Source organism: Staurois parvus, unplaced genomic scaffold (assembly GCF_062004578.1).
Source record: "Staurois parvus isolate SC_StPar_1 unplaced genomic scaffold, SC_StPar_1.0 ptg000832l, whole genome shotgun sequence".
NCBI classification, from domain to species: domain Eukaryota; kingdom Metazoa; phylum Chordata; class Amphibia; order Anura; family Ranidae; genus Staurois; species Staurois parvus.
Window position 1 is genome coordinate 1,950,235 of NW_028318628.1, and position 27,900 is coordinate 1,978,134.

Consider the following 27,900-nt stretch of genomic DNA (forward strand, 5'->3'; position numbering starts at 1 on the left):
TTCTTTCCCTGCTGCTTTCAGCTGTTTTATGTGTGCACGCATGATACCTAAACCAAAATAATATTGCACTGTTGTATTTGTGTGTAAATTATTTTATTTTAGGCTGTATTGATTGCACAACAAATCCACAAACTGACACTGATTAGATTTTGTTTAACAAATGTATACAAAGCATTTACTAGAAGCACAGAAAGTAAAATCGGTTTGTTACCATTCTAATATCATTAGATCAGATCACCTTCTTTCTTTCTCTTTTTTTCAGCATTCCTTGAATAGACCCTTTCATTTTCTCATTCTACTTCTTAGGGCTTTATGTGATTAGATGTGACATCTCAAACCAGTAGGAGACATCAGGAACCTCCCAAATTTACTATCAACCCCTAAATGTAAACATGGTTTCACTAACCTAACTAAAACATTGGGATTGTCAGGAACAGTCTGAATGTGTGGTTTCACTTCTCATACCATTAACCCATGCAGTAATGCTTACTTAGTTTTCTGGAGATCAGATTCTATATGAAGGGAAAAGGCAGTGTTTTAAGCCAAAAAATAATATTTTGGTAACAGTTGCAATTTACTGAGGCATGTTTTGCAGTATTGAGCAAATAATGTTAATGGGAAAACATGTCATAGCTGGTCTGGGCTTAGACCTATGTTATAGTTCATCCATTAGAGTCTTATATGCATAAGAATGTTAATCATTCAGTTCTATGGTTTACCTTTAATTTGTATATTCTTGAGTTTCCCAGGTTTTTAGTAATAAACTAGCCATGTCACTGCCTGCACGGGTAGGACGGGGAGCCTAAGCACCTTACCTATGCCTGACCCTGAATTGCCAGCGACTATGCTATCACTGAGTCCTGTGCTTACATTGAGTTCTGTACTTTGGTTTAACCCATTCACTGACATCTCAATAAAATAATACGTGTGTGTCCAGAGTCTGGAAAGAAAATTTTTTCACTCCTAGATGCATCTATTGGTTTTGTAACAAATAGCCACCCATTATTTATGCCATTTGTTTTCTGCCTTGTTGGACATGAAGGATCAAACAAGTGTTTTAGAACCTTTAAGTTATTTTATAAATTAGTCAGAGGTTCTTTTGTCTGTGGGTTTGAAGGACTGTTTCTAGTGCCATACGTAATGATGTTCTTCAAATGCATCTCATGGGGATGAAAATTCAATTTGAACCACTTCAATACCGGACACTTTCACCCCCTTCCTGCCCAGGCCAATTTTCAGCTTTTATCACTTTCACACTTTGAACGACAATTTCGTAGTCATGCAGCACTGTACTCAAATTTTTAGCACAAATGATGGTATATATCTAAAAATTGATCAGTTCTGATGTACTGACTTCCTATCTCATTTCTTGAGGCACTAAAATGTCAGGACAGTACAAATATACCCCAAATTACCCCTTTTTGGAAAGTAAACAGTCCGGGGAATTTAGTAAGAGGCAGGTTTTTTTCAGTTGTAGTTTTTTGAAAAATGAAGAAATTTAAAAAAAAAATCACAATTTCTTTTACATTATAACTGGTGTGGTGGTGATCAGGGACACTGACTGGTGACAGTATTAAAAAAGAAAAAATGTAATCATTTTATGTAACTTTTTCTTAATTCCTTTTTTTTTTTTTTTTTTTTTAAACACACTGGGGAAGTGATCAGGATTTTTTTTACACATTGTGATTGCTTATATCAGTGAATTTAGGTAATAATAAAAATTTCACATTAACGACCAGCAGGTTGGGCTTGATTCCTTTTGACATGTTTACCAAGCCAATCTTAACTGTTTTAGTGATAAAAGCCTGTTCTTTCCAGAGATCAATATTGGAACCTGTCATTACACATACAGCTGAATGTGTCAAAGGAGTAACTTACCTACCCTCCCAGATTCCTGCATTTGATTTTGTACAGTTTCAGTTAGAGAATGACAGTATGAAAGGGAAAAAAAAAATCAACATTGCTTTCTCTTTAAAAAACAAATATAGCTAGAAAAATCCTGTGTCATCGGTATACCTTGCATTACATGATGTGTAAAATGAATATTTTATATAAATAGCAATATATATATATATAAATATAAAGTATGAATTTAAAAACTGAGCACTTAAAAATAAATATAACAGTCCTCAAATTATTATAGTTTCCCTTTAACCACTTCAAGTCTGGACACTTTCACCCCCTTCCTGTCCAGGCCAATTTTCTGCTTTCAGCGCTATCACACTTTGAATGACAATTGCGCGGTCATGCAACACTGTACCCATATGAATTTTATAGCATTTTTTTTAGACAGATAAAACTTTATTTTGATGGTATTTATTCACTACTGGGATTTTTATTTTTTTTGCTATATAAATGAAAAAGTCCAAACATTTTGAAAAAAAATGTGTTTTTCTTATAAAATTTTGCAACTAAATAATCTTTCTTCATAAATCTTGGCCAAAATGTATTCAGCTATTTTTTTACTAAAAAAAATAACCAAAATTAGTTTATAACCAAAAATTATAATTTTTCAAAAATTATTTTTATTTTATTTTTTTATATTATTATTTATGTTTTGTTGTTTTTTTAACATACTGTCACCCTAACAGTACAGTGTCACCATAGTGACACTATACTACTTGTGGGGGGTGATGAAGATTTTTTTTTTTTTTTTTACACTGATAGCTTTTACACCCATAAAGGTTGTAAAAGCAATCATTTCTCCTTCTCTCTGGCTGCATTCCTGCAGCCATTGACAAATTCTGTGTCACATGGTACAATGCTGTTGTAAATAGCCTTGTACCATGTGACCTCTGTGATCATTCACAGATTTCACTAGTAGTAAGCAATGATGTCAGAAGTGACATCTTGCTTACTACTATTCTTGTGATCACTGATTGGCCAATCAGTGATCACATGATCGGGACCTCACACAAAGGTCCCATACACTGTGTCCTCTGGATTGCGGTGTCGTGCGCTCCCAGGGAACACACACAAGCAGGGAAGCGGGAGGACGTTTATAAACGGCCACCCGCTCCTGCACTGCTTCCATTCGGCCGTTTATGTGCATGGGCTGGACGGGGAGTGGTTAAGCTTGTGGTCACCTGCAGTTGGAATTCGATTGAAGATTGGGTTTATTTTTTAAATTTGCAGTAGCTGTTCCCAGGATACAAAATTTTAAATGTGTAGGCCAAAGCAAGAAAATTCTAGGACTAAGAATTGAAGCCATGTTGAGACCTAAATCCAAGTGTCACATGATCTGTCACATAATGCCACTATAAATACAATACACTTGTTCTGAAGGACCCCTGAGCCTACAACGCCACTAAGCAAGAAACATAAAGACCAAACCCATCCTTTTCTTCTTCCATGGGACTTTCACTCCGCCAAAAAGTTATACATAAAACTGTATAAACTTTATTCAAACAGAAATTATAAAAGAAAACACATCCTAAAATCATGCAAAGTTCTGATAGATTTTACAAAAATGTAATACATCATTAATACCCGTATATACTACAGCGGGAAAGTATGTAAAAGCAATTTTCTAAAGAATTTCTACAAACTATGCATCCTGCCAAGGAGGCTCCTCCTGAAGTCCATGAAGACTAAGGAGCTCTCTAAGCAGGTCAGAGAAAATGTTTTGAAGAAGTATAGATTAGGTTTCAGATATAAAAATATATATGGCAAAATTACAAACCTGACAAGAGAAAGACTTCTGCAAAAATGCATAGACAAGGCAAGAAGGGCATTGATCAGCAACAATAACACTGAATGATGTGCAAGGATTGACAATGGAAATAAGAGTATCTATCTATAAGGAATAAATGTGTGAATGAATGAGCTTGTCAAGTCCAGACAGTGCTCAGGAGTGGTCTGATAAACCAGACATAACGTGGACAGTAATTTTAATAAATCTACTTAATGGATGGATCATACAAAATGGGTAGAAAGCTGAAAGTAGCAAATCAGATACAAGGGATAAAAATTGTTGAAAATAATGATTGGTGCATCACAATATTAATATGTACAAACAGTATTAAAAGGTTCACATAGGATAGAGTACTAAACATAGCTAAACTTAGGAGCTGCAATTAGAAGACCAGAGAAGACACTCACTTTCCAACCACTGAAAGAAACACAAAAGAAACAACAGCGCAACCCCATAGTGTAGAAACAAAAAAAATAAATGACAATATATTAAGAAATATAAATGCACTCACAAAAGTACACATGTGCAGTACATGGCATAAGAGTGACTTGGGAGCCAGAAATGTCCGAAGGGCAGCCAGAGAACCTCCAGCCTTGGCCACTGGACAGGAATGAAGCATGCTAAAGATGAAGGAAACCACTGTCCCTGCAACTGGTGTTCAGCTGGGGACTGTAATCCTCAATGTCACTGTGGACACATGCGCTGTAGATATGGGATGCATTTTCAAATTGTGTTGTGTCCTTGGTGAGTTTTTGCAGTTTCTGTGTTGCTTAGAAAGGCTCATGGTGGTTCCAAAGCTGCATCTTATCATCCTTGTTAGTGAGATGCGCTGTGTGTTTTACTCCCACTTACTCTTACTTTATTCCATGCCCTGCACATGGGTACTTTTGTATGTGCATTTCTATTTTTTAATAACTTGTCATTAATTTTTTTAATGTTGCACGGTTGTTTCTTTTAGTATCTATGTATAAAACCAATTTAATGCATACATTCCACACAGTGAGTCTTTATGGATTGGCCAGAAAAGAACATTGCTTAAAGAAAGAAATAAGAATACACATTTGGAGTTCACCAAATAGCATGTGGCAGACTCTCCAAACACATGGAAGAAGGTTCTTTGGTCAGATTAGACTAAATCTAGACTTTGTATTTATCATGGAAAACACTGTGTGTGATGCAAACCCATCATTTCCCATCAACCTGAGAACACCATCATGCTGTGGGGGCGCTTTTCACCAGCAGGAACTAGAAAACAGGTCAGGATAGAAGGAAAGTTGGATGGCATTAAATGCAGGGCTATTCTTGAAGTACATCTGCTTCATTCTGCCAGAGATGTAAGACTGGGTTAAAGGTTCACCTTTCAGCAGGACAATGATATACTGCTAATTCTACACTGGAGTGGTATAAAGGGAAACATTTAAATAGTTGGCTTGGCCTAGTCAATCCGTAGAAAGACTTGAAGACTACAATTTATCTAATTTGAAGGTGCTTGAGCAGTTTAGTCTTGGAGAATGGGCAGAAATCCCAATGGGTAAGATGTGCTAACCTATTAAAGACATACTGTACCCCTGGAGACTTGCAACAGTTTTTGTAGCAAATGTTGGATCTACAAGTATTGACTTGGGGTAGGGAGGGTGAATACTTATGCTTACACAAGATTTCTGGGTTTTGCACCTGGGGGGGAATACTTTTGCAAGGCACTGGAGCTATCATCACTATATTCCATATGTATAATATATTCAGATTTAACATGGTGACATAGTCTTTGAACAATTCAAAGAAATGAATACATAGGCTTCCTGGACTAAGTAACAATGAAGAGATTACAGGAATTCCTGTGGCTTTGCTGTGATCATACAGTTCTTCAGTTAAGCTTTTCTGAAAGCTATTGTTATATGCTATACAGTACTTTTTGTTCATTTCAATGTTACAGTCCTTAAAAAAGTCACAAAAAAAAAAAACAATTTAAATCAGATATGCTTTTTCCTTCCTCGATGTGGTTAAATTAAGGTTACAATTTTTTTCCAGATTAGACGAACATAACAGTATGACTATAATTTAGTGTTCTATTTCATCTTCAGATTTTCTGTAATAATAGTCTTCCATGTAACCATTGCTCTCTACATAGTAAATGGTTAATCATGCAGCTGCACTTTTCCTCAAAGTGGTCTGAAATTGGTACAAGACGTACTCCTATCTGTCTACTTGTCAAAAATTAATTTTTGCAGTTTTGCATCTGTCCCTGATAACTGGCAACTGAAATAGGCTCTAGCTAATAAAAAGAAGCCATCAAGGAAATTGCACAATTTAGTTATTTTTTGGGGAAGATTTTCACCTTTTTCTTAGGAAAGTATTGGTGGAAGCAGGATAAATGTGTACTGGGTAGAAAAAACCCAATAGACCCTTACCTGCAGTCTCTAGCTGAAGAACTCTACTTGTTACATATAACAATTAAATTCTTCTTTAATTCTTCCATACTAGCCCAGAGAAATGAATGGAGCATGTGAACACCTAACATACTTCCTTCAGATACTTTAAATCATGAGGCCATGGGGGTTTCAGGAAATTAGGGAGTTGTTCAAAATAACACTAAACATGGTATTCGAAAGTGATGCAGACATTAAGCTTAAAGCTGTCTAGACACAGTTAAGCTGGCGATAGACAGATAGTTTCTTATGATCAGCCAACCAGTGGATCAAAAAAAAAGGAACAGATTCTCCCATCCACATATTCTAGGTGGGTGAAGTAATCCTCCCCACTGTGCTATTGTTTTTTGACAGCAGCACTCCTCCAGTGTCAGAATACACTGATCAGCTTTGCAGCTGATTGGCTGCATGCACTGATCAAACACAAGTTTTCCAGCAGCCCTATTCAATAGGAGGTTATCACTAGCTTGACTCCTTTTGGACAATAATAGCAATAAATGGATAAAAATGTGTCCAGTTCCTGCTAAAACGACCGTATTTCAAGCCTATCTATCTATCTATGGTCACCTTTTTTTTGGGGGGGGGGGGGGGTTTAATTCAATCAGAGAGCTGAACAGAAAAGAACTAACAGGGGTTAATACAACTAAGGAACTGTTACAGGCTCTCATCAAGAGAGCCCAACTATGCCTGCCCTTTCCTACCAGCTGCTTCATTCATCAAAACCTTACTACAGCTTCTGTGAATGAAACAGGATCTATGAATGAAGTGGATGGACCTTTCAATCATCTACCCATTCTCAATTCATAGCTCATGTTTAATTCATATGAGCAATAGCACAGCTTCTATGAATGAAGCAGTTGGGAGGAAAGGATGGGCATAGTCAGGCTGTCCTGATTAGAGCCTGGGACAGCTCCTTAGTTGTGTTAACCCTTGCTGCATTTGGAGATTATGGGGGTGGGGGATGTATGGATCAAGGAGGATTTCTACTAAAAGAGACATCAGCACAAGGGACACATCCCACTGACTGTAAATTATGTCCCTTGTGCTGATATTTGTTTTTTTTATTTTTTGCTGCATTTAGGCTTTAAATCAGCTCTCCCAGAATGCACAGTTTTATAGGTTTTCTAGATAAAGGTTTTTATGTCTTGTACTTTTTTTTTGCACCATGTATAAAAACTATTAAAATATATCTTGTAAGATGTTTTGTCTTTCCACATTGTGTTTAAGTCAAATACTTTCCAGACCATCTAAACATAAGTTATCGCATCAGTTACCTTTTTTGAAACTCTGTCTAGTTTTTTATACTTTTGGTTTATTATAACTGTACTCAGTAAATTTTCACAAAAAATTAGAAACCCATCCACATCTTAACTGCTTAAAACTTTGTTAGAAAGTGTTAACCAGTCCAGTATTACGACCCGTATGGCATAGAGTTTCTGATATAGCTACCAAAATCTTGGACTGTCACACCCAACTGACCTCCTCTTTGTGCTTACGGTTTAACTCAATTCCAGGTACCACATGCCATGAGGAACGCCTTATCCACACTATTTGTGTCACTACGATTTGGGCAATAGCCCTTCAATGGAAATTAGAGAGAGTTCCATTTTCGCTTATCATTGATAGTGTGGATTTAATTATGCTCATGGAATGTATTCACTACATGCTATTCGAAACAATGCACCTTTTTGATGCTAAATGGAATGCTTTTAAGTCCCCCCGCTCTTCTTTTTTGTTATAACTGATGTTTTTCTAGTGTAACTACATGTAAAATACGTTTTTGTTCTCAGGATATATACTGATGTCTTAATTTACATGATAAGCTTTACTGATATTTCTATAATACTCTATACGTATATGGCTGAATGGCTCTCTTTTTTTTGTATTTCGAACAGTCAATTTCTCATGGAAGCTTCTTGTATACATTTTGTTGTATTACTTTGTACAAAAAAAACGATGCTGACCCTTTGGGTTATGTGTACTAATTTTCATTTACCAATAAAAATCATTTGTAAACAAACAAAAAAAATGTTAGAAAATTAGAAGTTGGTACTTAATATACTATATATGCAGGCACTTTATTGGAGGACCGTGTTGTACAGTTTTTACACGTTTGTGAATGTATGGTTCATAAGTGGCACTATTGCACTTTATTAATAATTCACTGCACATGTTGCATCACATTTATGTTATTTGAAGGACTTTATATAATGTGATATCTTAGCACTTGTGTACTACATACAGTTTATATTATGGAGGTTTTATAGTCTCGTGTTTATTTAGCACTTTTTAGGTTAGCACCGCTTTTCACGTTTTCTAACATCTTGTCACAATAGTGTAAAGGGGGTACACTTTTAGAATAGCAGCTGGGCACATTTTTAGGTTTTTTTTATGCACATTTTATATAGGGTGTCTCTATACTTCTTCTAAGCCCTTATTTAATGTTGTAGAAACATAGTATGTACTTTCTTAACAGACCGATTGTTGTCTCTCTATTTCAGTTCTTGGGACATATTTGAAAGTTCTCAGGATCCTTCAGGACTGTCTGCGGCACTACAAACTTCAGATCTTGTGGGTGTCTTACATATGTTATATTGCGCTTTATTTCATAATTCCTCCTCCGAGCCAAGTGTTTGTAATTCGAAAGAAACATACGAACAAAACACCATCCAAGTGGCAATACACAGTCTGCGGTTTCTTAACAGCTTTGCTACACTTCATCTCCAGTCCTTTCAGGTATTACTTTACATGTGACTATAGAACTACCCTGAATAGTACAGAATAGTGATTAAAATACATATGCAATAGCTTCCTAAATATCATGGTCACGAGCTGTTTGTGTATTCATTAGAATGGTTATGTACTCTTGTTATCCTGGTTGTGCAGTATCAATTATCACTCAGTCCTGTTACCTGAGATGCTGTAACCATTGTCCACACACCTGTCTGTTTGTGCCTTTCTCTGATTTATTACGGTGTCAGCCTGGACACATTGTATAGGATAGGCGCAAGTATTAATTTATTGTTATGCTGATCACCTATGATTGACATAGTGCCTCTCAAACAGGTTAAAATAAATGTACTATACAGAACACTCTGTAAATACTGGACTACATTTTAAGCTTTTGCCTCACAAAGGCTTAGATCAGGTGTGTCCAACCTGCAGCCCACGGGCCACATGCGACCCAACACAAAATCGTAAACATACTTAAAAATCTTGATTTTGAAAATTTTGAGTAAAAATGGGATTACACTTAGAGAATGTGACTGAAGAAAAATGTTACAGTGTCTCTCTACTGGACTTTTATAAGTTTTCTCTTCCCTAAGAAAAATATCCCACTCTTCACAATCATGCCTTGTTCATGTCATCAGTATTCGGCAGCTCCTATATTTATGAGGAACTATTTTGAAGCACATGAAGGGCAAAATTAGAACCAAAGTATCTGATGAGCACCTTGAGCATTCTTTGATTATTGCTACTACATCCATCAAGCCAGACTGGTTTCATGTTGTTTATGTGTTCTTTTACTTTTATAATAGAAAATATTACAGAAAAATAAAGTTTTATTACTTAGGTACATTATCTATATCAGTGATCTTTAACGTCTGCCTGACCTTTACTGCTCATCAGCTATATTTATTGTTAGTGTATTTATTTTATGTGTGGCCCAAGACAATTCCTCTTCTTCTAATGTGTCCCAGGAAAGTCAAAAAGTTGGGCTTAGATCTTGGTAGAGAGCTACTTTAGGCTGAGTTCACAAATTTGCGATGTGGGAATGCATTCGTAATGAAACCCGAATACACATGCCTCATAGCGCATCTCAACATGTGGTAACGCATTACCATGCCTTGTCATGTGCTGCCTTTGAAATAAAGGTACATTTCATTTCAGTACATTAGGAAGCCCAGTCAAATGAATAGGCTGTCCGACTCATAACACAACACACATTAACATGCAAAGTATCGCTTGTCAACGCACTTTGTGTTAATGCACTGCAAAGTTTTGGGTAGGTCCTGGAAATATAGAAGGTCTTATGAAAATTAGATGTCTGGATACCATCTTAGTTTTCATTTAGCAGGAATTTTCCAAATTGTTTGCAGAATTTGTCAGTCTTGATGCACAATAGAGGGTGTTAATTATCTTTTTTTTCTGGTTTGTGTGCCAGTCTGTTATAGGAGCAGAGGGTCTTTCTCTTGCCTTCCGACATGTCATCAGCTCCCTGATCTGGTTCTGCACTCAGTACACATGTGAGGAACTTCTTCATGAAATCATCGTGTGTGTTGGATACTTCACAGTGAATAATCTGGACAATCAGGTGACTCACTAATGATGTAACACAGGATTTAAGTGGGGCTGAAAAGAGAGTCAAAGTGGTATTAAATCCAAAGCCAAAAATGAAAGATATTGCAGTTTACCAATAATTAGATGTGGTGGCTTAATTTTCTTTCTTTTTTTAGGCCTTTTCCTCTGTTTTTACCTGGTGATCTGACCAGTAACACATCTCCTGTATTAGAGTGCCCCCAATCTCGATGAGTGAGCACAGGGGGCACCGTTGGACAGCAGCATTGTCAGTCTAGGAGGAGGAGAGTGATAGTTGTACTAGTAGATTTAAATAAACTAATACATTAAAACAAAACTCCAGCTAATACTTTATAAGCAGTTACAGCAAACCATTTTTCCTTATGGAACAAAGGTTTTACACAAATTTAAGCTGACCATTATAAGCATCCCTGCCAGTGTTAAATGGTTTGTCTCATCTCTGTAACTGATACATTCTGCTGGAGAGCTTGTTCTTTTGAAACAAAAACAACAAACTTGCTGGCTGGATCACCAGATGAAAATAGAAGAAAGAAAGCCTAAAGAAGAAAATTAATGCAGTCATCACATCTAAGAAATGATAAGCTGCAATATAAGAAATGTTTGCTTTGGGTTTAATACTGCTTTAAAGTCAAATCAAATCAAGCCAAAGTTTTTTCTTTTAGTTTTGGTTAGTGTGGAGAAGGATTTTGTATTACTATCTTGAAAGACTGGCCCCTCAGTTTCTGTGCTAGTGATAGATAATAATCTGATAGATGTTCTGGCCTTCCCCTACTCCCTATTCTACTAAAATATGTGTTTCTGTTTCTGACTGTATTTCTGTTGGAGATTTATCCTCACTTCCTATCTGATAAATTGTTGTCAGCACAGGATGTGAGGGAAAATCTCTCTTTATGGAGCCCAAATAGCAGCTCTTCTCTGCTGTATCTAAAACTAAAATAACATCTTGGCTGGACACTTTAACATTAACATAATGTTTGAATGCCAAATATCCATAGAACAGATCCTTGTTATTTGTTTCAGGGTATTAGAAAATATGCCTGTGTTTAGTAAATGTCTCACCATCAAGCTGTGCTCAAAAGGAATTGTGTTTTGTTGATCATGGTTCAGTCGGCCTCATTTATAAGGAAGAGGATGGTAACCTCAAGATGTTGGAGAGATATACAGTATTTACTTTGTGTACTACGTTCCTAGGGAATTCATTTCTTGATAACAAGATAAGGCTCATTTATTTTATTACTGCAGTCTTGCAAAGAAGTGGAATAACAGTGTTATGGAACGCTCTGCTTCAGATATTTGGCGACCAACGATTATACTGTACTTTACAAGAACTGTTATTGCCTATAGCTGCCCATCAGAATTACATCTCCATTTTACGTAACACTGGTTGCTATGGGCAGTGAGAATTGTTCATCCTGGTGACATGTATAAGTCCCAAAAAACATCTTTTGTTTCTATGCAAAACAAAAGCACAATTCCTATGCAGAGATAATGACAATATAAGATTCAACCTTGTTATTTATTTGTTAGCAGTCTATTAATAAAGCAGTGAAATGTCACATTCACAAATCATTCACTGCATGTGTTTTCTTGGTGTTTGTGTTTTATTATGCAGTAATTCACCTACAGTGAACGTTTGGTGAGTGTCACATTCAATAAATATACTAATTGGTTATTAATTTATTTTATCCCTGAACTAGTCATTTTTTTCTGTTTTTATTTCATGTTTCAATAAAATAGTTTGTATAGACAGCCTGATCTGAAACATCAGATCATAGTTATCAGATTAACAGATGGTGTGTAAACCTTAGGGAAAAAAAGTGGAAGATTATCCCAAATAATGTTAGGACCTATGTGACACTTCTAAAATCATTCAGAATTCTTTGACAGGTATAGTTGACTTCCTTCTGACCTGCATTTGACCAGCTAGTTTTGCAATCCCATTCCTATGGAAGTGCAGAACCCAATTAAAATGTTTAGACACAGTCCCTAATACTGAATGACAAAAATCACAGATTCATGTGCTGATGTTGGGGAATACAGATCCAACTGATCCATACAAATTAGTATTTAAGCAAGCATAAACTAGGAAAGCTGTGAGCCGTAAGCTGGACACCAAGTAAAACTGGTAACTCTGAGGAACACATGCAACCCTATTTATATAGGTCAGTCAAAGTCTTGCACTAAACCTGACTTCACCTAAATTTCACTTTTCTGTGATCTCCGTTTTTCAAAAGAAAAGTCAAAATCCTCAACATAAATTTTCAGCAGATTCTTTGGGAGTCTCATTAATTTGTCATGGTACCCCATATATACATTTTGTACCCATTGTAGCTACATGTTACATATGAAAAACTAGCACATTTTAACTCCATTGTCTATCTTAGTTTAATCCTGCATGCCTTTTTTATTGACATTTTACTGTAAGCTTAAGTGAACACTATGTTGTTGGAGATTTCTTGGCCATTTCTTGGTATTCCCTAACCTTTGTATTAGTTACGTAAAGGAAATATTGTGGTTACAATGTACTATGTAATCATATCTCCTTTTAGATAATTAGTATGATTTCTTTTTTTTTTTTGGATGACCACTACTCTTTTCCCTGCAATGAATTCAGTACCAGGGATCTTTGGCCATCCCCCCATTACCATCAGCAATCCAAGCATGCATATCAATGTTATGATTGTATAAATGAAAACCATTGTTAAACAGTTAGATCGTGCCCAAACATCTAAGGCCAGTTCTGAATGCCTTTTCTCCTGGCAGGAGAGAAGCTGCCCTGTAAACATGTCTAAAGCCAGGTTTTGTAAACACGTTTAGGCACATCATGCATTCGGGCATTCATTTCATTGGCCAGAATATTAACCCCTTCACGCTTGTATTCCGATAGAATGGTTACAACCATGTAGATGTTCCAATGCTGTTATGGTTTATTCCTTTTTTTTTGCCACAGGGAGTGCTCACATACAAAACAAATCCTTCATTGTGTAATACTGCCAAAGATTTATTGATTAAAACCACAATAATTCTACTTACAAAATCATATAAGCACAAAGGGAGGTATGCAAATATGTGGCCCAATAGCATTAAGCCCAGTGCAGTGAGGCCGCATATTTGAATGAGGCCGGCATCAAGAGGTTCATTTATTATTGAAATGTATGAACACTCAAGCGCTAAACGCGCCTAGCGCTTAGGCTGTTTGTACACATTAAGGCATGTTTGCATTTTTTTTTTCTTTGCTGGAACACTCCTATCCTGAGTACACTACTGCTATTTTTTTTTCTGCCTCTAAATGCCTTTAAACACCTATGTGTGTATGACATAGGGCATTTAGAGGCAAAAAAAAGGTCAGAAGCCCTTAGGCCTTATGTTCCCTGCTACTCCTAAACATGTTTAGGAACTTTTGGCATTTTTTGCCAATGCCCCTGAACTCAACTCAGTAAAAAGCCTATGTGTCTGTACACATAGTTTAGGGGGAGTTAAACATCCCTCTCTTGAGCGCAGTTCAGGAGAGGAACATTTTGGCTAAAAAATGTCAAATGTGGCAAAAACATTTGTAAACACGCATAAGCACTAAATGCTGTACCATGTTTACATGTGTTTGTGCTGCGTTTAGTGTTTTTTTGCTGCCTAGTCTAAGGGAGTACCAGTGTACATGTAGCCTTAAAAGTGCCATTTTTGACATCCAGTGTGCATGAGGCCTAATGTGTAGGCCAGCTTTTAGCCTTGATCTACAAGTATCATACCCCTGATTATCTGAGGGCTTTTCAGTAATGTATTTATGAAGGCACAAGCATAATCAGGTTCAGTTTTTACAGAGAGCAACAGCCTGTCCGGATCATTGTAATATCTAAAGCACCTTTGTTTCATTAGTCACCCGAGGCCAACATGACCTGCTTTACATCTTTGTGAAGATCTGTGTTTACTGTGTGTCTGGCAAGCAATTTGTAATCTTGCAATCTTTTATATTTTACCTCCATAGAGAATCACCACCACTTACATTAGGGGAATCAGTCTGTAAGGACAAATTCTGTCACAGTATAAATTAAACATATGCATATGTTTTCACTGTTTCTACACAATCGTTAATTAAGTTAATTAGCTTAACTAGATAGTGTTTCATTTACATTTTGAATTAATTCATTAAATGCTGTAATTTAAATTAATTGAGTTGGAAACAAAATGACCTAATTAGTGATGATGTAGAAACTGGCATATTAATCTAAATTTAAATTTTCCTCCATTTATTTTAAGAACTTATACTCATCCATGACATAAATAACATGCAAAAACTACACAGTAATGGTTTAACTCAATAAATTGTTATTTTTATGCAAAAACAAAATGCGGTTTTCAATGCACAGACACAACTTGCACGACATACCTTTTGCCATATTGACCTAGGTCATACATGGGTTTGGGGCCTTACATTGTATACAGTGTAAACACAACCTATTAGGAGACTTTATTACATTTTTTATTATTCCTTCCAGTTTCTTTTCATCTTTGTTTGTGGCTTACTCTCAAAAATGTATTTGGCCTACAAAGAAATTCCACCTTGTTTGTCTTTCTTCCTATTGTTTAGTTTATATGCATTGTGAGAGATGTATACCCCTGTACATTCTCATTTACAGAGGCTTGAAATATGTTGGTGCTTTATAAATGAAAGATTTAATAATAATGCACTTGTGCTTAAATGATTAGTCTTTTATAATTCCTCTGAGGATAGCTGATAGATTTTTCAGTTTCCTGTTTCTTTATTCTCTGTGGGCCAGTGTGTCATTGATATCTGTGACCATATGTTCTAGCGCAATACAGTTATTCCTATGTCCCTTGCTTCTATTCATAGTAAATTTGATGTGCCATTAGTCCTTCATCCATAGGGATATACAATTCATTCTGACACCCCTTCAATAATTACTTTACCAGAGATATCCTGGCTCACTTACTACTGTGACGAAAATGTGTGCTCATTCCCAAGCTATTTTTTTTACTCAAACATGCATTTTTAATTTCTATAGACAGACTGGGTGACCTTTTTTGCCTCAAATCTAGTATGGACCTCCTGTCTGTTCACATCAGGAGGACCCTTTGTTAATCTGCCAGACTTCAGTGCAAGCCTTGCCTCTCCTGAATGCCCTTTAACCACTTGCCCACCGGGCACTTATACCCTCTTCTTGCCCAGGCCAATTTTCAGCTTTCAGTGCTCTCACACTTTGAATGACAATTACTCAGTCATGCAACACTGTACCCATATACAATTTTCATTCTTTTTTTCACACATAAATAGAGCTTTCTTTTGGTGGTATTTAATCAACACTGGGTTTTTTATTTTTTGCACTATAAACAAAAAAAGATCGCCAATTAGGGGAAAAAAGTGTTTTTCTTCGTTTCTGTTATAAAATTTTGCAAATAAGTAATTTTTCTTCATAAATTTTGAACAAAGTTTATACTGCTACATTTCTTTGGTAAAAATAACACAAATCAGTGCATGTTGTTTGGTCTGTGTGAAAGTCATAGAGTCTACAAGCTATGGTACCAATCATTGAAAATTGATGACACCTGATCAGACCTGATGTACCGATGGCCTATCTCATTTCTTGAGGCTCTAACAAGTCAGGACTGTACAAATACCCCCTAAATTACCCCTTTTTGGAAAGTAGATATTCCAAGGTATTTAGTAAGAAGCATAGTGAGTTTTTTTTCTTACAATTCTTTGGAAAATTAAGATTTTATTTTATTCCCCCCACAAAATTGTCATATTAACAAGTTATTTCTCACACACAGCACAGGCATACTTGCAGCTACACCCCAAAATACTTTCTGCTACTCCTCCTGAATATAATGATACCAAATGTGTGAGACTTTTCCACAGCCTGACCACATAGAGAGTCCCAACATGCAAGGAGCACCTTCAGGTGTTCTAGGGACATAAATTACACATCTAACATCTTGACTATCTATTACACTTTCTAAGGCCTTGAAGCACCAGGACAATGGAATTACCCACAAAATGACCCCATTTTGAGAAGCAAACACCCCAGCGTATATTCCGCAAGGCATTATGAGTCTTTTGAACATGTCGTTTATATCCAAAAATTTTCGGAATATGCGGGAAGAAAATGAAAACATATTGTTTTTTACACAAAGTTGTCCATTTATAAGATATTTCTAAGACATAGCATGTAAATACCACAAAATACATTCTGCTACTCCTCCTGAATATAACGATACAAAATGTGTGAGACTTTTCCACAGCCTGACCACATAGAGAGTCCCAACATCCAAGTAACACCTTTAGGTGTTCTAGGGGCAGAAATTACACATCTAATATCTTGACTATCTATTACACTTTTGAAGGCCCTGGAGCACCAGGACAGAGGAAACACCCACAAAATTACCCAGTGTTGGAAAGCAAACACTCCAATGTATTTTTTATGAGGCATAATGAGTCTTTTGAACATGTTGCATTTTCCACAAGTTTTCAGAAAATGTTGGAAAAAAATTAAAGTGTAATTTTTTTAAACAAAGTTGTCCGTTTTTTAAGCTATTTCTAACACATTACATGTAAATACCACAAAATACACCCCAAAATACATTCTGCTACTCCTCCTAATACCACATGTGTGAGACTTTTCCACAGCCTAACCACATAGAGAGGCCCAACATGCAAGGAGCACTATCAGTTGTCCTAGGGACATAAATTACACATCCAATATCCTGACTACCTGTTACACTTTTGAAGGCCCTGAAGCACCAGGACAATGGAATTACCCACAAAATGACCTTATTTTGAGAATCAAACACTGCAACATATTTTTTGAACATGTAGTTTTTTTCCACACGTTTTTGGAATATGTGGAAAGAAAATGAAAACATATTTTTTTTTTTACACAAAGTTGTCCATTTATAAGATATTTCTAACACATAGCATGTAAATAGCAAAAATATACCCAAAAATACACTCTGCTACTCGTCCTGAGTATAGCAATACCACATGTGTGAGACTTTTTAACAGCCTGACCATGTGCAGAGGCCCGACATCCAGGTAGCATCGTCAGGTGTTCTAGGGACATAAATTACACATCTAATTTCCAGACACCCTATCATTATTGAAGGCCCTTCATATTTCTAACACATAGCATGTACATGCCAAGAATTACACCCCAAAATACATTCTGCTGAGAAAATGGTAAGCAAAAGATTACCTGTGGTTTTAGTAGTGTAGTTGTCCACAGAGGAACATTGGTCCAGGCAGCAGGCAGGGACGTGGTCAGCGACATCAAAAGCAATTGTCCAGGCAGCAGACAGGATTATTGTCCATAGTCAGTACAGAAAGTAGGCAGAGATATCATCAGCACAGCCAAACCATTCATCCAGGCAGCAGGAAGAGATGTGGTCAGCAGCAGCCAAAGGAATTGTCAAGGCAGAGACATGGTCAGCACAGCCAAAATATCAGTCCTGGTAGTAGGCAGAAACATGTTACAGGTAGCAGTCAGAGGTGGTCAGTTCATGCAGCAGGCAGAAATACCAGGCTTAGGGCCTCAGTCAGGTAAGACCTGGGTACAGGGGTAGAGGCTTCGTCCCACCCATCTTTTCGAAGCCTCTGGACTAACAGACCCTTTTCCGGGAATTATAAAACCCAGAAAAAAACAAAAACTTTGTTTTCTCCACTCCGAAAAACTATTCGGAAGCCCCTCACATATGTGAGACCCCTGTGTTATTTTTAACCCTACTACTACAGTAGCAGAGGGCAAAAAACTTGGTCAATTAATAAGCAGAGGTCAGTTCAGATGGCAGGCAGAAACGTGGCTGACAGTTTAGACGGCAAGCAGAGGCATCGTCAAAAAACAGGCCAGGGTCAGTTCCAGAGCAGGCAGATATATGGTCAGTTTAGGCGGCAGGCAGAGGCATGGGCGAATAACAGGCCAGGGTCAGTTCCAGAACAAGCAGAGGTAAGGTCAGTTTAGGCAGCAGGCAGTGGCATTGTCAAATAACAGGCTAGAGTAATTTCAGGAGCAGGCAGAGGCATGAGGAGTGAATGGCAGGAAATTACGTTTACCATGCTTCACTAATATTGTAGAGAAGTATGGTAACGGCGGAAAAAGTCACCTATGCAGAGGCCTGGTTGGGAAGGACACTGAGGGCAATAAAAACTAATTTCTCGTCTAACTCCTCTTCTGGAGCACACCCCACATTGTTTTCTACATCTTTGACCTCTTTCTCCGGGAGGGACTTTTTCAGGAAAATGGAGTTCATGGAGTCTACTCACTGCATCTGAGCGAAAACTTTCTGGTGGGCTGCCAGGGTACAAAAGGGCAGTGACAATTTCCTCCTGATAGTGAAGAAAGGACATGGGTGTCTCTGTGGATTTCTGGTAGATCACATACAGTGGATATAAAAAGTCTACACACCCCCGTTAAAATGTCAGGTTTATGTGATGTAAAAAAATAAGACAAAGATAAATCATTTCAGAACTTTTTCCACCTTTAATGTAACCTATAAACTGTACAACTCAGTTGAATAACAAACTGAAATATTTTAGGTGGAGGGAAATAAAAATAAAAAACTAAAATAATATGGTTGCATAAGTGTGCATACCCTTAAACTAATACTTTGATGAAGCACCTTTTGATTTGATTCCAGCACTCAGTCTTTTTGGGTATGCGTCTATCAGCATGGCACATCTTGAAATGGCAATATTTGCCCACTCTGCCTTGTAAAAACACTCCAAATATGTCAGATTGCGAGGGCATCTTCTGTGCACAGCCCTCTTCAGAGCACCCCACAGATTTTCGATCAGAGTGAGGTTTGGGGTCTGGCTGGGCCATTCCAAAACTTTAATCTTCTTCTGTTAAAGCCATTCCTTTGTTGATTTGGATGTATGCGTTGGGTTGTTGTCATGCTTAAAGATGAAGTTCCTCTTCATGTTCAGCTTTCTAGCAGAAGCCTGAAGGTTTTGTGCCAATATTGACTTGTATTTGGAACTGTTCATAATTCCCTCTACCTTGACTAAGGCCCCAGTTCCAGCTGAAGAAAAACAGCCCCAAAGCATGATGCTGCCACAACAATGCTTCATTGTGGGTATAGTGTTCTTTTGGTGATGTGTTGTGTTGTTTTTTTTTGTGCCAAACATATCTTTTGGAATTATGGCCAAAAAGTACAACCTTTGTTTCATCAGACCATAACACATTCTCCCACATGCTTTTGTGAAACTTCAGATGTGTTTTTGAAAACTTTAGCCAGGCTTGGATGTTTTTCTTTGTAAGAAAAGGCTTCCACCTTGCCACTCTACCCCATAGCCCAGGCATATGGAGAATACGGGAGATTGTTGTCACATGTACCACACAGACAGTACTTGCCAGATATTCCTGCAGCTCCTTTAACTTTGCTGTAGGCCTCTTGGCAGGCTCCCAGACTTGTGTTCTTCTGGTCTTTTCATCAATTTTGGAAGGACGTCCAGTTCTTGGTAATGTCACTGTTGCGCCATATTTTCTCAACTTGATGATGGCTGTCTTCACTGTGTTCCATGGTATATCTAATGCCTTGGAAATTATTTTGTACCCTTCTCCTGACTGATACCTTTTAACAATGTGACCCCTCTGATGCTTTGGAAGCTCCCTGCGGACCATGGCTTTTTCTGTAGGATGCAACTAAGAAAATGTCAGGAAAGACCTACTAGAACAGCTGAACTTTATTTTGGGTTAATCAGAGGCACTTTAAATAATGGCAAGTGTGTACTGACTCCTACATCCCCAGTTATAAGAGGGTGTGCACATTTTGTCAACCACATTATTTTAGTTTTTATGTTTATTCTCCTCCCCTAAAATATTTCAGTTTGTTTTTCAACTGAGTTGTACAGTTTATAGGTCACATTAAAGGTGGAAAAAGTTTTGAAATGTTTTATCTTTGTCTCATTTTTTTTACATCACAGAAACCTGACATTTTAACAGGGGTATGTAGACTTTTTATATCCACTGTATGTATTATAAATGGCCAAACTGAAAAAATAAATGGAGACTTTTTGGACCAATCGTGGGTTCTTCTTACAGCAATGTAGGGCTGGATCATCTGATCATTGAAGTTGACTCCCCCCATGAAGAAATTATAATCATGGACACATCCTGGTTTTTGGATTGTGCCATTTCTTCTGGTGATTTGCACGTGGGTGTCAGTATAAATTGATGAAAGCATGTAGATGTCTCGTTTGTCCCTCCACTTCATAGCCAATATCTCTTTGTTCCACAAACTCACCGACTCCCCTCGCTGCAGTCTTGTGTTCACCAGCCTTTGCGGGAAGCTCTTCCTACTAGGTCTCACGGTGCCACATGCTACTGTTCTCCTTCGGTGAAGATTGCGAAAAAGGGTTGTAAAAAAGCTGGTGTAAAAATTATCAACATATAGATGATAACCCTTTTCAAGGAGTGGAAATACAAGCTCCCAAATGACTTTTCCACTTGCTCCAATGTAATCTGGGCATTCAGGGGGATGCAGTTGGGTGTCCTTTCCTTCATAGATGAGGAAGGCGTACACCTACCCCGTGGCTCTGTCACATAATTTATAGCGTTTAACCCCATATCGGGCCCTTTTGCTGGGGATAAACTGCTTGAAGCTCAGCCTGCCAGTGAAGGGGACAAGCGACTCATCCACGCAGATATTTTTGTCCGGGACAAATAATTGGGCAAATTTATCAGAGAAAAAAATTAAGGAGTGACCGAATTTTATACAATTTATCATATGCTGGGTCATTTTGGGGAAGGCAGTGGGTGTTATCGTTGTAATGGAGGAACCGCATGATCATTAGATATCTTGTTCTGGACATGACTGATGAGTAAATTGGCATGTGATGGATTGGGTGGGTAGACCAGTAGGAGTGTAATTGATGTTCTAAATTCCTCCACTGTTAATTTCTTCCATTCATAGGGACAGGCATAAATAGAATCTGGGTTGGTGGCTATGCATTGTTGGGCATAGAGGTTGCACTGGTCCACACTTGAATTTAGCAAGTCATTGGTAAAAATTAAATTAAAAAAAATCAACGGAGGCAAAATTTTCTGTGTTCACCTGGACTCCTGCCTTGGCAGTAAAAGGGGGGATGTTAGCTGCTCCAGAGTTAGGGGAAACCCATAGGGGGTTTTGAAGGGCATATGGAAGAGCGGCATGGGTCCTAACCCTTTAGGGCTGAGGTGACACCCCGCTAGTACCTGGCCTTTCTTGAGGCTCTCCATTTCTGGTGGAAGCCACTGCTCTACTAGTGGATGCCACTGCGCTACTTGTGGTAGCCTGCTCCTCACCAGAACGCCTTAGTTTGGTGGGCACACTTTCCTCTTCCTCCGATTTTGTAGCAGACCCACTGCTTAAAACGGGCTTGTAATCCATATCAGAATCAGACTGGGAGAGCTCCCCACTGCTCTCATCAGTCATGGTTAAGATTTGGTAGGCCTCCTCATAGGAAAATAATTTTTTAGACATACTGGGTGGGCTGCTCTAATGAAGCTGCACTGCTGGGTACTTATGAGGCTGCTGCTGGTTGCTGATGAGGCTGCTGCTGGGTGCTGATGAAGGTGCACTTGTGGGTGCTGATGGGGGTGCACTGCTGGGTGCTGACCAGGGTGCGCTGATGGGGATGCACTGATGGGTGTTTACCGGGGTTCATTGATGGGTGCTGACAAGAGTGCGCTGATGGGGGTGCACTGTTGGGTGCTGATGAGGGTGCACTGATGGGAGCTGATGTGAAGTGATGAGGGTGCACTGATGGGCACTGATTAGGTTGCACTGATGTGCAATAATGCTCTGCACTGAGGCTGCAATGATAAACTGCCACTGATGTGCACTGATGGATGCTAATGAGGATCCACAGATATAGTGGCACTGATGTGTACAATTAAGTGGCACTGATGTACACTGATAAGCTGCAGTAATTAGATAGCACTGACGGTAACTGATGATCACTGATGTGTGCACCGATAAGTTGCAGTGATGAGGCAGCACTGATGGGCACTGATAAGCTGCAGTGATGAAGCAGCACTGATGAGCTGCAGTGATGAGGCAGCACTGGTGGACACTGATGAGCTCTCACTAATGGGCACTGATGAGCACCGATATGCACAGTTGGGTACTGATGAGCACTGATATGCACAGGTGGGCACTGATATGCACGGATGGGCACTAATGAGCACTGAAATGCACAGATGAGCACAGATCGGCACTCATTGGTGGGCACTTATGAGCACAGATGGGCACTGACGGGCACTGATATGCACTCACTGGTGGGTACTTATGAGCACAGATAGGGCACTCACAGTTTTAGGACCTGATTCTCTCTCCGTTCCTCACACTCGGTATTAGTGTGAGGAAAGGAGAGAGAAAACCCAGCCATGACCCTGCTGTGTTTACATTTGTGATCTCTCTGTCCAATGACGAGCGATCACAAATGTAAACAGCCGCTGTAATTGGCCACCCTCGGACACACCCATCACTTACAGTTCCCGATGCACGCCACCAGGGGCATGCTGGAAGTGCGATCACGGGAGGACGTCATATTATGCCCTCCCAGAACTGTCCAGCAGCGGTGAAGCCGTCATTTGGCAATCGGCAAGTGGTTAAGAGCACCTGTTTAGTGTATCTCTAGATACTTATATAACAAAATAACTGGGAGAAGAGAAACCTTTTGCCCCAGAAAAATAAACCTAGGTCACCTGGTGGGAAACCCTTTCCTCTGAGCTTAACAGGAGTTCCTTTTGCCTCTCACACTCCTCATAGTTCAAGCAGTGTCGCTGGACAGCTTGGCCAGGAAACATTAAACTGCAAGAGAGGCTCAAAAGTCAAGCATTTTAAGGGTCAACAGACCCACAGGCTTAAGGGTCAATGGTTCAGAAGGTGAAAGGCTTGAGGGTCAGGGGATCAGAGGGCTTAAGGGTCATCGTTTGGGAGGCAAAAGGCCAAAGGGTTGACCATCCAGGATGTTAAGCTCGGGGTTTAAGGGTTTCACTTCAGGCGCTAAACCTTCAAATCTGCAGGCAAGTCTTCTTTCCAATGAAGGTATTCCCTCACTTGATCAACTGGGGGGAAGTCTGCTAGTCTTTTTGGCTCCCTGGTCCCAGGTGTGACGGGCGCGGCGTCAGACCCCAGCCCTTCTCACCAACTTGTTACCGAAGGACCAGCCAATCTAAGACCACGCTGCCTCTTGCGTAACAATGCCACTCTCAGCCGCACCCTGCACAAAGAAACCCAGAGGAGACTTAGGTAAATTGAGGTAGATCCTAAATTTCTAGATGTCGGTGCTGCAACCATATCATCATTTGGTGTACCTGGACCTGATCTTGGATACAGTCCAGTCCAAGGTGTTCCTCCACTGGTAGAAGCTTTTTGTTTTTCATTCCCAGGTTTAGACACTGTGACCAAGAGTTGGCCTACCCTCCACTTCTGCATTAAGGTTCTAGGCTAAATTGAAGCCTCATTTGGGCAGTAGTGCATTCCCAATTTCACTCCAGACCACTGCAACTCAGTGTTCTGGCAAAGTATACACCGACGTGTTGGATGGCAAGCCTAGCTCTGACATTGTAAAAATCTTTCCTCCCAGCCTTTCCAGCTGGGGTTGGGGAGTCAAAGATACCCTCCAAGTGAACGGGACCTGGGACTTGGAGGAAACTCATCCTCTAATCAATGTTCTGGAGCTTTAAGGTTCTGGATCTTAGAGCGAAAGTTCAGTCGGACAACATCATACCGGCGGCTTATATCAACCATTGCTTTCCCGACTCATTGAGACAGCGGCTGTACAACTGGCCTGAATAAGGTCAAATTAGTGAGGCTATGGCACCACAATCTGCAGCATTCTCCTGTGAGCCCAGACTAGCGGTGATGACATGCCCCCAGGGGGTGAGTCCATAACAGCTATTTGCAGAAAGTGGCCCTCATTCATCCAGGTAGACTGAGAACATCTAATGGCTGAAAGGAATTACTGGGTTGGAGGGAACTCTGGATTGGAGGTAAGAATTGCAGCAAAAACTGCTTTTTATTGCTCATACTGCATAGCAACAAATTTAAAATATAAACTAGAGGTCTGCTGTAAAGTGTAAGGAAACTTGTGAAAATAGTTTTGCAAGCCTTTTTGAACTGAACTGATTGATCCTTCCCTCCTATTTATTACCTGCATACTTACCTGGTTCAGGTACCCTGCCCAGCTTCATCCTGTCATGATATTTAGCTCTCAGTTTTACTGCCTGCGCTTGTGCATTAGAATCATGCAGATTTCTCTGAGGCTGGGAGTTGGATCAGGAGTCAGATCTTAGATCAGCTCGGTGTGCGAGGGACACAAGAAACTAAAACTATTTTTTAGGCCTCATTCACATCTGAGCATAGCAGAATTGCATGATTCTGGAACTCACCAAAACGTGCATTTGGGTGGCTTTCTTTGTTAATGGCACCTCAAATGTGCATGACAAAGCTCACGAAAAATGCACTATTCAAAAACGTTGGCTCCAAAAAAGGTACAAGAGCTACTTTGCAATGTTTTTAGAGTAGGGGGCAGCCCATTCAAGTGAATGCTATTGCTTCAAAAACACGCAAAAAAAGGTGTGAAAGATGCGACACTCCCGCGTCGCTCAGCTATGAATTTTGCCTTAATATTTCCTTACCCTTTAACAGCCTGTTGTAACATCATTCTCTGCAAATTATCATTTTGAGAAAAGTTATTAGATCAATTCTTTATTTAGCATGCTGGGTCATTGCAATCATAGATATCTTCTGGCTGTTCAAACAACAAAAAGTAAACAACCAAAAAATATTAATTAATTACCCTTAAATCCTACATGTGACAATAAGAGATCTTGCAATGTGCTTATGCTGTTTGTTCACTTAAGATTTTTTTAATAAAGAATGTTTTTGAATATGAAATAATTATTTGTCAAATCTTTGCAAAACTCATCCATGATATGTTTTCTGCTGTGCTGGGTGTTATATTTTATATTAAGATATAGCTTGTTTAATGCTGTTGCGCATGTATATAAATGCAGGTTGGCTTTTTTACTGAACAGGAAGCACAACAGTGTTAGAACAGTCAGTCAACGCCTGATGAAACCTTCTTCCGTAATTTAAAAAAAGTGACTCCTAATATGTGCAAGCTTCCTGCATTACATATTACAAGTTGCAGGTTTTGCCTAGGATTCTCATGAGCTTCTTTCCCAGGTAAATTATTATTATACAGGATTTATAAATATATGTTTTATGTTTAGAAAACTTTTATTGTTTAGATGTAGGAAAAAATACTCCATTACTTCGAGGACTAGATTTGTATTAGTCTCTGGAAACTCAAAAGTATTCTTTCTGTATCTGTATAAATGGTTGCTTTAGAAATGTGGAACTTGTTCCGCTGATAAAAAGCCAAACATTGTGACCTCCATGTTCAGAGCCTCAGCTGGGACACTGAATTGATGGAACACACTGGATTGTTTATACACAGGCAGAGAATTCACAGGCACCACTTTAGAGAGGGTGCAGAAATGTCAAGAGTCATTTTTTTCAACCCTTTTCTAAATAATCTGTCAGAAATAGATGTGATGTAGAGCATTGAGCTCAGACTGCAGATTATTCTGAAGGTGATCCTTACTCTGCCATATGAACATTTAAAAGAAATAGTTTTATTTCTAGTGGGAAGACACACACTGATAATATATGAAATATATTAATTTTATTTTATGGACATGTATAGTGAGGGTTGTTTTTATTTATAAAGGTGCAATCAATCTACTGAAACATGAAAATATTGGTTGCAAACTTAAGATACTTGTTTATCTTTAACCCTGATAGTGTCCCTTTCTTCTGAGTGGCTTTGCTTACAAACATTGGAGCATCAAATAAAGATTGTATAGTATAGAAACAACTGTCAAGAAGCTGCATTCCTACTCAGCAGCACAATGAAAGCATGGTAACCCAGTAAATGCAACATATACGTAACCTACTACAGAGCTGACCCCACAATATTTTTATGGTGTAAACTTCCTTCATAAGAGCAAACACTATATAGCACATCATATAAAAAGTAGCGCTGCTCAAAGCTTCCTGCATGTCATCCCATCAGCTCTTCCTCTGTACCAGTTGCTTTAGGAGCACGTCTTGTTCTGTCTATCCACAGTAGTTAAAAAGCCGTGGGATTAAAACTTTCCAAGTTGCACCCATTGTTTGTTCATCTTTACAAAAGCTGTGTATATCAGCCATGTCACTTAATTAAAACACGGGCTTAAGCTACTGCCCCTACCCATACGTAACTTCCCAGTAACGCATTTCACCCAGACTGGACCCAGGCTGAGTGAGAAGTGTTAGAGGGGCATGGCCAACATGCGGGAACTGTAGCAAAGCCTGAGTTTTCACTAAGTGACATGGTTAATATACATGGAGTGCAGTCCTAGGCTTTGCATTGCTATATATAATACATCTTATTATCTTTATTACCAAAAAAGCCTTTACTGTGTGCCCCTTTGATCCCAGTTTCACTTTATTACTAAGAGCTCCTATGAAACCAGTCAAGCACTACTCTCAGTTAAATATCCAGTTGACCACAAAGGTACTCTCATTGGACATGTGGTGCGCAAAGCTTATTTATAGGGCAGGGCTTAATCCCAAAGTTGATGAAGTTTATCCTCTATCTAGGCATCTGTACAACCTGGAGTTCTTCTTTAAGTTTTCCTGGTGATATACTGAGCACCATTTACGGAGCAAAGATTTATAGTCAGCCCTGAAGGTCTTTGCATTGGATTACAAGATCATATATAGAGTTTACTTATTTATTGGTTTTAGGAACTGTATGTCATGCTTTTATGCTGATTGCTGTTCTTGGATAATATAATATCTTAGGTGACTGACTGTCAGTATGAGTTTCTTTTAAAGTATAACTCTAGTTTAACAATAAAACAATACCTTCTAGATGAATTATAGACTGTAAGGATTTTAGGATACCTTTTCTGCAGAGGCACAGCAAAACCCTACTTCAAGGGATGCCTGTAACATGACTTACTGCTAACGTCTGGGGAAAACATTGGGCCACTCTCACAAGCAGAAAACATTTCAAGGGGAGTCTTGTTTACATACAGTGCCTCATTTCAAGCTAGTGGCATTTTAATTTTTTTGACAGTTTTTAATCTTTTAATGGCTGCAGACCTAAATTGAAGTTCTACAACCCCAATTAAAATAAGTTGGGATGCTATGTAAAATCTACATAAAAACAGAATGCTATGATTTGCAAATTTCATAAAACCATATTTTATTCACAATAGAAAATATATCAAATGTTTAAACTAAAAAAAGTACCATTTTAAGAAAAAATAAGGTAATTTTTAAATTGATGGCAGCAACGTCAAGACTCGCCAAAAAAGAACTATCTGAAGACAGATTTTTCAAAGGTTTTATGGACTGATGAGACAAGAGTGACTCTTGACGGACCAGATGGATGGGGCTGTGGCTGGATCA

At 38.6% G+C, this 27,900-nt stretch overlaps 1 protein-coding gene across 3 annotated transcripts in view; it reads left to right on the forward strand.

Moving 5' to 3' along the window:
- The window catches only part of SCAPER (S-phase cyclin A associated protein in the ER), a 363,489-nt gene that overhangs the window by 300,976 nt on the left and 34,613 nt on the right, over nucleotides 1-27,900 (forward strand). For all 3 annotated transcript variants that reach the window (XM_089655289.1, XM_089655291.1, XM_089655290.1), the window contains exons 27-28: nucleotides 8,622-8,856; nucleotides 10,286-10,435. In XM_089655289.1, the coding sequence (XP_089511415.1) occupies nucleotides 8,622-8,856; nucleotides 10,286-10,435 (385 nt within the window). The remainder of the gene's footprint in view (nucleotides 1-8,621; nucleotides 8,857-10,285; nucleotides 10,436-27,900) is intronic.